Consider the following 14,128-nt stretch of genomic DNA (forward strand, 5'->3'; position numbering starts at 1 on the left):
TAGGAGATATAGTGCGGGCACAAAATGGAAGGCTCAAACCTTTGACCTTGAGTTGACCTTGACCTTGAGCCGACAAGGCTGACCCATGGGTTCTGCATATCGTCTTGATGAGGTGATCATTTGACCCACGTTTCATGAAAATCCTTCAAGGAGTTTAGAAGATATAGAGCGGACACAAAATGGAAGGCTCAAAACCTTTGACCCTAAGTTGTGACCTTGACCTTGAGCCGGCATGGCTGACTCATGGGTTCTGCACATCGTCTTGATGAGGTGATCATTTGACCCAAGTTTTATAAAATTCCTTCAAGGGGTTTATGAGATATAGAGCGGACACAAAATGGCAGGCTCAAACCTTTGACCTCGAGTTGTGACCTTGACCTTGAACCGACAAGGCTGACTCATGGGTTCTGCACATCGTCTTGATGAGGTGATCATTTGACTCAAGTTTCATGAAAATCCTTCAAGGGGTTTAGGAGATATGGACCGGACACGATTTTGTTACGGACGGAAGGACGGAAGGACGGACGGACGCAGACCATTCCTATAATCCCTCCGCCACGGCGGGGGATTAATAATACACCCGAAAAACTTGTAAAAATAAACCAAATGTATGCGTATCTTAAGTTTAAGCAAAAGTTCAGGTTCTATTATGCGGAAGGGAAATAATCTTTTGAATTATTGTGTTAAGGATGCGGGGCAGTTTTAGTGTTACATTTCCTGCAAAATTAACATAGTGTTGGTACAGCATTTGTGGTAAGTTCTTTAAAAGGACGGAATAAAGCTCTTTTCATCAGTGATGTGAAATCTGAAATATATTGATCATTTTCTTAAAAAGGTTTAAATTGAATTGATCATATAGATAAGGTTAACTGTTTCGGGACTTTGTACGTTAAAATGTGAGAAAGTTAAAAGAATAGTTTTTACGTGTTATTTAATCTCTGTGGGGAAAATGATGCTTTAGCAGGCTAATCTATTCTCCCTTATTGATGCCTATAGATTGTAAGGTGTTGAGACGACGGATCCAGTAGGTTTCTCTTTCCTTTCTTTGCGTATCCGTCCATCTGTCATAAAATTCAATGCAACATAGCAGGATATCCGCAAAGGTGTGACCCTCCAAGTTGAAATGTTCGGCGACCGATTGAATTTGCATGTTTTCCAGTCAGATCTGTGGAGATTCATACGCTTTGCTAGCGTCTGTTTTGTTTCCCCGACATACTTTTTGTTGCACTTCTTGCATGTCATAAGGTATATGGCATTTTCTGTTTTGCAATTAGCCAATCCTTTAACTGCTGATTTACTTCCATTGGAGGAAAGGAATAAACTGGTGCTTGGCATGGTAGTGCATGTTTGGCATCTTGGGGCACCACAAGGACCTAACTGGCCTGAACTGGTTGTGTCTGTAGCCGACTTGACTTTGTCTCGAACAAGAATGTCTCGCAGACTTTTAGGCCTTTTATATGCGATGAGGGGTTTCTCAGGGAATATTCGACTGAGCCTTTGTGATGACTCAATTGTCGGCCAGTGTCTGTCTACAGTTGCACGTATATTTGGCAGATTTGGATGGTACGTGACCACAAAAGATGTGCGTTTGTTTGATTCAGTTGTTTTGTGTTTGTACTGTAACAGTTCTTCTCTTGAGAATGCACGTGCTTTTGCGGTAGCAGCGAGAATGGAATCTGAGGAATAGCCTCTTTTTAGGAGGTGTTTTGATAGCTCCTCTGTTCTTTCTTGATACGTTTCTGTGTCTGAGCATATTCGGCGGATTCGCAGTGCCTGACTATAGGGAATGTTTTGTCAACAGTGTTTTGGATGACAGCTTGTGGTGAAAAGATACTGGTGTGTGTCGGTAGGTTTTGAGTACAGGTCAACAACAACTGTTATCTTCAAGTTTTGATACTGTGTCAAGAAACACGTGTCTTTCATTTGAAACCTCGCTGGTGAACTTTATAGATGGATGAAAGTTGTTTACAAACATTGTTTGTAGAGATTCCAGACTATGAGTTCATTGCATACCTACATAGTCTATAAAGCGTAACCGTAGATGCGGTTTCAATGTTACCGTCGAGGGTAATTGCCTTTCAAGACGGCCCATGAATATGTTTGCGTATGATGGTGCCATTTTTGTTCCCATCGCTGTACCTTGAATTTGAAGGTTATGCTCGTCATTGAACACAAAATTGTTACATTTAAGAACCAGTGTGAGCAATTCCACTAGCATTTTAGTAGGAGGAATCTTAACACTTCTGTTGTTCCATACTTCTTTACATGCAGCAATACCGTCCTCATGTGGTATGTTTGTGTACAATGACGTGACATCCATTGAGACCAGTAAAGTGTCGCTAGGGACCTGCTGAGAATCAAGTTTTCTCAAATAGTCAGTGGTGTCTTGCACGTAGGACGGTAGGCTACTTACATGTGGTCTGAGACGCATATCAATGAATTCTGAGATTCGTTCTGTAGGGTGTCCATTTGTTGAAACGATTGGACGGCCAGGGTTTCTAGCTTTGTGAATTTTTGGAAGAAGACAAAACCTACCTGCCTTGGGATTTGGTACCGATAGATATCTTCTATATCTTCACTAATGAAGCAACCATCAAACAGTCTGTCGAGTGAATTTGAGACATCCGCAGCAAATTCTTCTGTCGGATCTTGATCAAGTAGTTTGTAGAATCTGGTATCACTAAGTTGGCGATCGGCCTCTTATAAATAATGCTCTGTGTCCATAATTACTACTGCTGATACTTTGTCAGATGGCTTGATAATAATATCTGTTCTTGTTCGCAGTGACTTAAGAGCCTGTTTTTCAGATTTAGTGAGGTTATCTTTCGAATTTGGTTCAAATTTTGATATATCAGATTCAACATTTTGTTTAATTATATATATTGATATCTAACATATCATACACGTACACATTGGAAGCTTACATACATGTATATTATGTTTCTATCAGTTTAAAAGTGCAAATGTAGCAATATTCATAATGGACCAAGTATAGTTCTCTTCATTACGAAAGTCTCATTACAAATATCTTACAAAGCCATATAGGTGAGAGATGCAATTACGTAAAAACGGGTCTACAGAGATGCTATAATCTTAGTGTATTCGCTAGAGGGTCATATTAGACTTTATACCATTACAATTTTTACAGTTCTTATCAATACACGCATATTCTGAGGAAAAAAGTTTGATATAAATAGAATAATCAATTTGGTTAGTGTTTGGAAGAAGAGATAGAATTACTTTCCTATTTGTTTTTATTAAATCATTAACGAAATCTTTTATCAAGTAATCATAATAGATAGAATGGCATCTCAGCAAGATAAGAAAGTGTCATAGATATAATGTGGCTGTATGTAAATTTAATCATTTGATGCTTCGTCTGCATGTAATGTTTTCTTCACTTATCTCTGATGTGTCTAATCTAAAAAATGATGATGTCCTAATAAAACTTGATTATATAGTACCATATTAAAAAAAAATACATTAAAAAAACACATTAAAAATAAATACATTTACATGGAAACAAAACTTTCATTCTGAAATATATTTTACCAGTTGTTCAAACTTTTAGTTTTTAGACACTCAGGTATTTTCTTATGTTTTAACTTTAGCGATTGAGTATTTTTCGCAAGGGTTTTACTTTCCCGACTCTCCCGTCTGTTTTTTTTTTTTTTTTTTTGCGATGGTTTTATGTCACTTATATTTACAATAAAACGATTCACGAATTCAAAATAAGCAAACAAAATAATTGCCTGGTACTAAAATGCGAAGAGTACATAGTATGTGAACGCGTATTCTTGCCAGCGCGAAAATGACCACTGGTTACCAAAATACAAAACGAAAGATACTCGGAAAAGACCAGATCTACAGTATATGTCCCTTACAAGTTAGTCATTTTACAAAAAAAAAAAAAAAAAAAAAAAAAAAAAAAAAAAAAAAAAAAAAAAATAAATGGTACTGCTAAAATTGAATGACAGACCAGTTCATTTAAGAAATTTAGCATGGTAAAGTTAAAGTACTCGTCCGTCTTTATCTCTGTTTACATTTATATGATAGTTTTAGATTTTACCGTGACTGTGGTGTTGTTCTACTATAAGTATCTGCTGTTTAAAAACTAGTATGTTTATTTTTATGAAAATGTCAGAATCCAGTTGAACCAAATGGTCTTTTAACACAAACAAAAAATGCAGTGTCATATTATAGCCATGCAATCACAAAAAAACTTATTGTTTTTGCCAATTATTGTAACTGAATTAATATCGTTGGTTTGGTTGGTGTTACTTTGTCAGACTTGGTAAGAGCCCTATCAAGTTTTATCCTATGTTACGATCATTTATTACGATGTTCCTGTTGGGACACGAGAAAGGCCTCCAAGTTTTGATCATACATGTTGAATATTAACCGCGGTAATTGTCATTGACTGACTTCAAAGACGGAACTCTGATACGGGCTTGATAATCTCTCTGGTAATTTATAACAAATATTTTTCAAATAATTCTGCCTTTCTGAAACAGTCATACTATAATTTCTTAATTCAGTTAATATGTTCTTGTACATAGGTACAATAAGACTATTTTATTTTATAGTTCGTGTATTTTAGCTTTAGTTTTCACTTTGGTCCAGTATTTCAGTTATGTAACGGCGGGCAGTTAACCTAACAAGTGTTCCTGGATTCTGCACCAGTACAAACCTGTTCTCCGTTTGTAATTGCCAACTACCCCACATAAATCAGAGGTGGAGGACGAATGATTTCAGACGCCATGTCTTTTATCAAATCGTCACAGAGAACACAGCCAACTCTTGACCTTGTGATCCGTAGTCTACGTAGATCTTTGTAGTCTTTATGTGACTGCATTCAGGATAAGGGGATCCAAACCAACAAATATATTTTGTTGGGATTTCTCAATTACCACAATTTAAATTCGCGGGGTTTCTCTGTTGGGATTTTCTAATTACCACAATATAAACTCGCGGGGTTTCTCTGTTGAGATTTCCTAATTACCACAATTTAAATTCGCAGGGTTTCTCTGTTGGGATTTCTTAATGACCACAATTTAAATTCGCGGGGTTTCTCTGTTGGGATTTCCTAATTACAACAATTTGAATTCGTGGAGTTTCTCTGTTAGGATTTCCTAAATGCCACAATTTAAATTCGCGAGGTTTCTCTGTCGGGATTTCCTAGTAACAACAATTTGAATTCGTGGAGTTTCTCTGTTAGGATTTCCTAAATACCACAATTTAAATTCGCGAGGTTTCTCTGTTGGGATTTCTAATTACAACAACTTAAATTCGCGGGTTTTCTCTGTTGGGATTTTCTTATAACCAAAATTTAAATTCGTGGAGTTCCTCTGCGATCGGTACGGTTATGAAATAGTTGACAGAATGTACATATTACCGAATGTACGTATGACAGAAATGGGAGATTGGCATTTGCTAGTATTTTCCCTTAATTCTCTATATATAAGGGTTGATTATCATGTATACACAATTTCAGACTTAATAATATTTTCTTATTAGGTTAGCGACAGTAGGTAAAACAAAATTTTCCTTGATTCAGAACACAAAATCTTTTATAGCTACTTTTCATATACAGCCGTCGGCGAGGCATAAAGTCATGATAAAAGGTCGAGTGTACTGCATTTACTGCCGGCGATGTCTGGTTTGGTGCGTTCGCTACTTTTTATTCTGAAAATTGATCAATTGTTCTGATATTGAAGGTTAATTAGTGGTATGGTTATTAATCAAACTATGAAACGTCTGATAATAAAGTCAATAGGTTTTATTTGCTTGAACAAGGGAAAAGGTGCCTTATACATACAATGACTCTGCTTTAAAAATGACTTCTAATAGTGTGGCGTCTATCAATCATGTCAAAATCTTACTTTGATGTTTTAGTTTGTGTAGTTTTATATTTGTTGAGTGTTAACCATAAGATAGGCTAGAAATGACGACAAAAAACCTTAGAAACAAATATGAAGTTATGGTGCCTTTATCCTGTGTTGCGGTTTATATCCTATACGCACGATTTAATTAAATAATGTTTTGACCACACGCGTTCTTCTAGAGCACTTGGAATTATGCATGCCTATGAAATTACGGACTATTTAATCAGTTAAAAGCACACTATAATTCCCATTAGGCGTTCGATCGGCTCAAATACACTTTATTTGCTGGCATATGGCATTGTTGACTTAGTCTCTTGATTTATTTAAGCCTCATACTTTAACTGAAAAGGCTAACAAAGTTAATAACAATATGAGAAATGATGTGATCCACTAGTGCTTCCAAGGGTTGTAAACTTATAGAGATGTAAAATATGTTCTATATGTGTATGTATTAGCCTTATTGATTGCTGTGGAAACTGGATCCACCAGTAAAAGTTCAATAATCTGCAAAATATATCCAATTAAGATTGCCACCCTTAAATAATATAAAATGTTTTCGCAAATAAGGCTAACTGACACACTTGGCACTGCCCATAAGCATATATCATAATAAAATCGCTAGCTTTAAATGTTTGGAAAAGCCTCTCCAGTCGTAAAAGAAGTCTAGGAACATGTTTTATCAAACGTACATATAACAAGCAGTGCATCCCTGTCTAAACATGCGTATATATTTATTCATTTAAGTTTCACAAACATTTGAACGGAATACATGTTGTGAACTTACTGTTAGTTTACTTACGTTTTTCTATCTGGTATTTCCTTTCATATTTCCGGTCCTGCCAGCATGTATTTAATCTTCCTATCACGATATCTTTAACATTTTCTTCCACAGCAAATGTTGAATCATCAGAAAAATGAGAGAAACAGATATGATCTATTGTTGATTTATCAGGAACAATCTGGTTTGTAGCGAGTTGAGAATCCTCTTCAGTGCCATGGTAATTTACGGTGACCTTTGTGGTGGCGGAGGAGACAATAACGCCGTTTCTATCCTTGCACGAAGCAGATATTTCAAATGTAGACGGACCTGAAATGTAAAATAAAGATTTACCTACTTACCCTTGAAACTGATTATAAACAGATATGAGTCTATATCTATATTTGATGAAATAAATGCTAAAACTCATATATTTGTCATTGCATTTTAAATGTGTTGTTATATCTTTTAAGAAATGTCAAAGATTCCCTCACAGTCCATCTTAGTTAACATAAATTAAAGATAAAAATGTATTTGATAAAATCAGAAAATGAGCCTGTAACTATCGGTTTTAATGATTATGATCAAATGTAATAACTGCTGCACTCATCGGATTACCAAAAAATGTGGTTTCTTTTCTCTCAACTCAGTTTTATCACCCGTCGCTGTATTAACAAGGTTTGCATGTTAAGATGTTGAACTTTGCCTAAATATCATTCTCATATGATTTACCTGTTGCACTATAGGGAAGAGACGTCTTCAAATAAACGAAGCCAGTGGAATTTATTGCAAATATAGCATTGTCTCCTACGACGCCATAGGTTATGACGTCATAGTGGTCGGTTTTCATCCCACACCCTGCGTTTACATTCGGGTAAGCGTATACTTTGCCAACTATCGTTCCACTTTCAGCCGGTATATGCAAACATAATTCTGGTTTCCGGTGGGCAAAATAAATAGCTTCCGATACTGAAAGAGAATTGTAAATACAATAAATTGATCATATCTCAAAACTAATGAAGAAAAGTCATACACTTTTGTTTGTTTTGTAACTGTGTCTGATTATTTTTTGCCGGTCAACATTGTTTAATGGTTTGTTTATTTAAGTATAATTTATTAGTCGGGTCAATTAAAACAACAGAAATGATTGATTTCATCGTTGGGAGCGCAAGAGTAAAAATGGTCAATTTGTTTCAAATGGAAAAATAGTAATAATAATAATAATCACTCAAGATAAATATCTGCGATTAATGATGAATTGCATGCAGACAAGACCTACAGGCACGTATGCAATTTTCATTTTATTTCGTGAATTGATTTTGCTGTTACTGCCTGTTTTTAATGCATTACCTCCAAACAGTTGCAAGTGAATTTGCTTTCTATACTTAGAACCAATATTGGCCTATCCCTTATAGTAACACTTTAGTCGAGATGTTAGAACTATCACAATTGATTTCATATCTCTTAATTGTGTTTCGAATCTCGTTGCTCAGAAGGTTCAACTGCATTATTTAAGATTTCTGTCTTATATGCTATACCTATCCCTACCACAATGGTTAATTTGTCAAAGTATGGATGTACCCATCCCAAATGAGGACAATTGTACTCCTAAATTCACTTTATCACCACCCACCTTTATTCCACTTTTAAAGCGAACACGTTAAAAATTTTTGAAGTAGTGCTCGAGACACAATATACAAAGGACAGATTCGAAATCAGTTTGTGATATTGTCCTTTGACCTACCGGCCGGGTTCATGTGCTTGAATACTAAGGCACAACAATATATAAGTGTAAAAGAGATGTCGGGAGTAGGGGGTGGGGATAGAGAAATGTGGATTGCTGCATTCCTCAAATCACCTCAGCACCACCCAACTGTATTTCAAGTTTTAAGTCAACATGAAGAGTATTCAAGTTGTGCTCTTGACACAAAATACAAAGGACAGATTTGAAATCAATTTGTGGCGCAGATCTGATTTATATCTAACCGCCATCTACCAATATACTTGAATGGTTATCAAGTTATGCTCCGCACACGATATGACAGACGGACGTATGGACGGACATATTATATGTTGTTTTTTTTTCAAAACGGGCGTATGAAAAGCAAACATTTGTACTTGTCTAAATGACTTAAAGCTAGTTAACACAGGAGATCCGATTGTCATCTTTATTTAGATATTTAATGACACAATGCCTCGTTATGTACAATGTAAGACAGCTTATCTAGATATTCAGTAATTCGATAATGTCAATAAATAGATTCGTCTTAATTAAAACAGTGGTGTGTATAGTAGCAACAATAACTGGTATTTCTCAAAATCAATGAATCCTCTCCATTTAATTTTATACATGACAACATTTTTGCAAAAGATGAGATTCCTATCTCCATAAAGAAACAATCTGCTAAACAATTATCTAAGTCCGATGGGCCAATTGGAGATGCACGGAAAGATATCAATGGGATCAATGTATTTAAAATATACCTAAATGTTATAATAATAATAAAGTTATCTGCAGCTTTTACACTGATTCTTGACCGAGTCGGGCAGCAGTAAAATTCGAAAAATAAACTGGTGACAATTTTCTTATTTTTGAGTACTTATTTTCCTTTCCGATTATCATGATTGCATAGCAAAATGATCAGACAAGTTGTTTTTGAAATTTTATGACGCCGGCAGTTTAAATATCTAAAAGCTGAAAAAATCCAGCTGTAAGAGTTTATTTAGTACTAAATTAATTTAAGTTCATGCATTGTGTAACCCCTTTTAAATAACCTCTGGATAAATCTCCCTAAAAATGTTTACCAACAATAACAAGAGGGCCTTGATGACCATGTATTGGCCACCAAAGTTTCATGGCTCAGACAATTGTAACAAGAAATTTTTCTGCCAAAATACTTTGAGCAATACCCAAGTAATATAATGCAACATGATGCATTAGATTATTAAACACTTTTCAAAATATATTTAGACAGTTGCATTATTGATTGATTGACTCTCTTATGCTCTCTTGTGCTTGATAGCTTTGAAAATAATTATAAGTTATAATACAATAATATATAATAGAAATTGTAAATCTACATATATCCTTTGCAATTATTTCTGATTTTATTCAACCATACACCATCAATATTAAATTAATATTAGCACATTACTAGAGTATGATGCTTCCATGAAATTGTTGCGAATCTATAATTTTATTAGACTATAAATTCTTCTTGCTCTGTTAAAAGATATCAACCGAAGATGCCATAAAATTGTTCGTCTTCTATATACGGCTCCTTACAATTATTCAAGTGTTGATAAAAGCTTTCCAAAGCCTGGATCAAGTGTTATTCAACAGAGTTTGGAGAGTAGTCTCAAATTTTTACCTTGTTATCTGTCAACTCAGATGTTTCAGTTCGTGACTGAGCATTTATCAGCGAATTGAAAAATTGACACTACTACAACAAAATTTACAAAATCAAGAAAATTAAGGCTGAATTCAATATTAAATTGCTTTGTGGTGTAATACAAGATGGTACGTTTCATGATTTTACGTTCTTTTAAACCTGAATCTAAATCCAAGATTAAAACCTTGATCCAATCGACAAAATGAGTTATGCATTTTCGGTTTTCTATTACAGAGAGATAAGATGCCAGTAATGAACAAACATAAAAAACCTTTTTTTATAAAAAAAAAACGAGAGGATTCATGTCGCGTGACGTTATAAGCTGAATGGATGAATATTAAGTTTCTTATCGAAAGTGTCATTTAGACTGGACATCTTGATATATACAGTTTTCAGTGGCAATGTTCGATCGTCTCTATGTATATGATAGTGTGCAACCTACTTTTTTGACCAATCACATCGAGTTATTTTTCAAAAAATGTGGCTTCTTATTTCTGAAGGTCAATGTGACTGTAGCAGTAATTTTCGAAGAACGGCTCTACATGCTGAAGGGCGTCGACTGAATGCGTCTGACTGGTCAAACATAGATTTCACACTATGTCAGATAGAGTCCATGAAGAGAATTCTTCGAGAAAAAGAAACCTCGTCGGTCACTCTCTGTCGGTTTCTTTTTCACGAAGAATTCACTTCATAAACTCTACCTATAACTTAGAGCAGCAAATCTCCAATACATTTAAATGGTTTTTATATGTCTACAATGGAATACAAGTCTGTTTCTCAAAAGTTTTTGGCTTGATCAGTACTTTCAAACATACATAATATGTAAATTTTCTTTGTTTGAAAATATGTTTTGTCTATAATGCCATTTAGTGGCGCAGTTTTTCATAATAGCATGCACGCACCAAGTGATTAAATGCAGAGACTGTACCAGTTTTATACATGGTTTTTCAAAGATTGATTTTTCATACATATTAATGCACCTTTCTGATAGAAGTTTTCAAGCAAAGCGATGTCATATTACATTTTGTGAATATTTAGATCTCTGCAAATTAAATAAATTGTTGTCGCTATACTGGTCAAACACGGTTTTAGGACTAATACCATGAAATATAACATTTCCAGTGAAATACACTTATAATTATGTGAAATGCTGAATAAAGTATTTGATTTAATTGATTGTATATGACAAAAAAACTTCAATCATAAAGAATCTCTTTATATTTTATGTTCGATGTCAAACCGCAATTATTTTAACTGTGTTTATTGATATATAGTTATTCAAAAACAAAATCAAAGATCAAATTCAGTAAGTATATTGTACAGAAACAAACAGAAAAAAACTTATTTTACAAAACACAAATATGAGTTTACGGCCAATCTGTTTATTATAGGACGAAATTGTAACAATTAGGTACTGAGAATGACACTGATCAGCGTTAATTGATTTATTGCATGCAGACGACACACCTTAAGGGCTCGTATGCAATTCTCGTGTTACTTCATTTGGCTGATAATTTTTACTTTGTGTTGTTAATATTTGTTTTGTTTTATGTCGTTTGTAAGCTTATCACTGTATTTGGCTGATGTGATCTCATGCAAGTATTATTTTGCTTGGTGGCGTTCTATGCTTCCATAGGATCATCTTATAGATTGAAATAACTATCACAACAACAGTCTTGAAGGTGTTCTCGTGAATAGACACAGTCAATCCAGGCCTGCAGTTATTTCCCTTGATAGCATTTTATGCTTCCAGAGGATTTTCTTGTATATTTTACATTTTTATCCGAAGTTTAAACTTTTTATGACTACAACAGGCTTTGCATCGCCTTTTCTTTGACTAAAATGAGAGATTCGGCCTTTCAAAACTGATACCGCCGTCTGATTCATAAGAGCAATTTAGGGTAGCATGTATAACGGCAATAGTTCGTTTCCCTACATTTTATGTGGAACATACAGACATTTAAATCAAAATAGGCATCGTTTTAGAAACTAGGGCAAACGATCTAATTAATTATTTGTGAAGTAAAGAAATTGAATATTTGTTCTTTCCCGTAAATTACTGGATTTTTACATCTACACGCGTTTAGTAAATCTCAAATTAACACGAAAGATCGCAATATGTCTTTTACACTAGACTAGAATTTACATTGAAAACAGTAAACAATGCTATTTCATATTTGACCTTTTCATAAATTATCCTTTAAAATAGAACAGGGTCTTGATAAAATATTACAATGAAATATGAACTTCTTAATGCCAGAGTATTATACACCGACTTTTTATTTGCCTCAGTTTTGGACACTTTATCAAGGTTTTGCCGAATTAAGACTTTAAATACTGATACTTGTCCTTTTCCCTTTTGGAGTTGACTGTAAAAAATGCAAGTAAACTTTCTTGTACCTATGTGAAAATAAAAATTAAAAGAAGTTGAAAAATGCTTGGCACGATATTTACCAGGACTAATTTATTTCATCGTAACAAGTCAAAATTTGTTTCTACGACTAGATCGAGTTTCATTCCAATTATTCCACAGAAATGCGGAAATATCCTTCCAAAACATATTATCAGTGTGAGCATAGGACAGATTCTGGTTTTACCAATTACAGAAGGGTGACACGATATCAATCAGTGTATCGACAAAGAAGAGAACCAATATGCTATTGTAATTCATATATGATAACATTTCCGGTCGAAACATGGGTTGTTTGCCGGTGCGTAGACGCGTAAAATTATCAGATATTCATTTGTTGACCTTGTTTGTTTCCATGGCAGCGTCAAACAAATGATAGTAAATGAAAATATAAACTGTGAATGAAAATAGTAAAGAATGAAGAAGTGTTTCCGGTCGAGACTATGTATCATTTATGGTGGTGCAGCAGCCATAAAATCGCATAACAAACATAAAATAAAGTCTAACATGTTGTGCTCATGTCTATCAATATGAATATCGATTAATTATTCAAAACATATCTAATAAACGTACTTTCTGCGCATAAAATTGCTTTAGATCTTCTGTCCATGTACAATACAAAAGAAATTTAATATTCTTTCAATGGCTTAAGTGTAAGCAACAACCAAACAAACATGAGAAATAGGCCATCTGATAAACATACACATTTTCATTAGGATATGTTTACACCCTATACTCTTTTGCATTATGTTACATTTCCGGAACTGCATGCCTTCAGGGAGCTGAAACACTTGAGCATAGAAAACGCATACTGAAAGTCATCTACCAGAATGTCTTACATAGATTTTCCCGTATGGTCCTTGAATATTCTGCCCTGGAGACTCCCGTACGATATGTTGTATTTATTGGATTCGATTACATTCGGTACCCACACTTGGACACGGGTTTATATAAAGCAAAACATAAAGACCATAAGGACGAAGAGAACAAATATAGGAACACGATGGGAATCGTCAATAACATCCCTGGGGAATGTACGTCGGCTAATGGTGCACAATGCCTCACTCTTAATTACTACCATGTTTCAAAGTTATAGGACAACATAAATAAACGTTATCCCCGTCAAGCTAAACCGGTCGAAATTATTTTGCTTGGTATCTATTACAGATGTCGCCAAATTGTAAGTACACTTATAATAACCTTACAGCGTAAGACAGACCCAATCCTATCTTGTATCAAATAAATGACTGAATAATCGACATATCTGTGATGGTTTTTATTGGGCAATACAAAATTGCACCATAGCTGCATTTACAGTATTTTTGATAAACGTCTGTAGAATACAAGTAAGATACCATTTGGTTATATTTAGCATCATGCGAAAGAAGTATAGTTTTCGAGTTTCCGCCTCTGTTGATAATATTCTGGTAATTCTAAGGCAAACTAAGACAAGGTGTTTAGTTCTTAATTTGTATGTAAATAAGATTTGTAAAATAAAATGTAGAAAGCATGAAAATTTTTCGAATATTTTCCATACACCAGACATAAAGGTAATAAGTTTAAGAAAAGTTCATTTCCTTAGTTGATATTATTTCAATCAAAACAAAAGGCGAGTAAACAAAGACAATATAGTGGAAAGTCATTTGCCTTTGTGAAAAGCGTGCTTATATTTCGCCTTACGTAT

The 14,128-nt window shown here is 34.5% G+C and overlaps 1 protein-coding gene across 5 annotated transcripts in view; it reads right to left on the reverse strand.

Moving 5' to 3' along the window:
• The window catches only part of LOC123564824 (proto-oncogene tyrosine-protein kinase receptor Ret-like), a 185,455-nt gene that overhangs the window by 40,951 nt on the left and 130,376 nt on the right, over positions 1-14,128 (reverse strand). For all 5 annotated transcript variants that reach the window (XM_045358673.2, XM_053537438.1, XM_045358674.2 and 2 more), the window contains exons 3-4: positions 7,375-7,611; positions 6,685-6,972 (exon numbers count right to left, since the gene is read on the reverse strand). In XM_045358673.2, coding sequence (XP_045214608.2) covers positions 6,685-6,972; positions 7,375-7,611 — 525 coding nt within the window. The remainder of the gene's footprint in view (positions 1-6,684; positions 6,973-7,374; positions 7,612-14,128) is intronic.

The sequence above is a fragment of the Mercenaria mercenaria genome, chromosome 2 (assembly GCF_021730395.1).
Source record: "Mercenaria mercenaria strain notata chromosome 2, MADL_Memer_1, whole genome shotgun sequence".
NCBI lineage: Eukaryota > Metazoa > Mollusca > Bivalvia > Venerida > Veneridae > Mercenaria > Mercenaria mercenaria.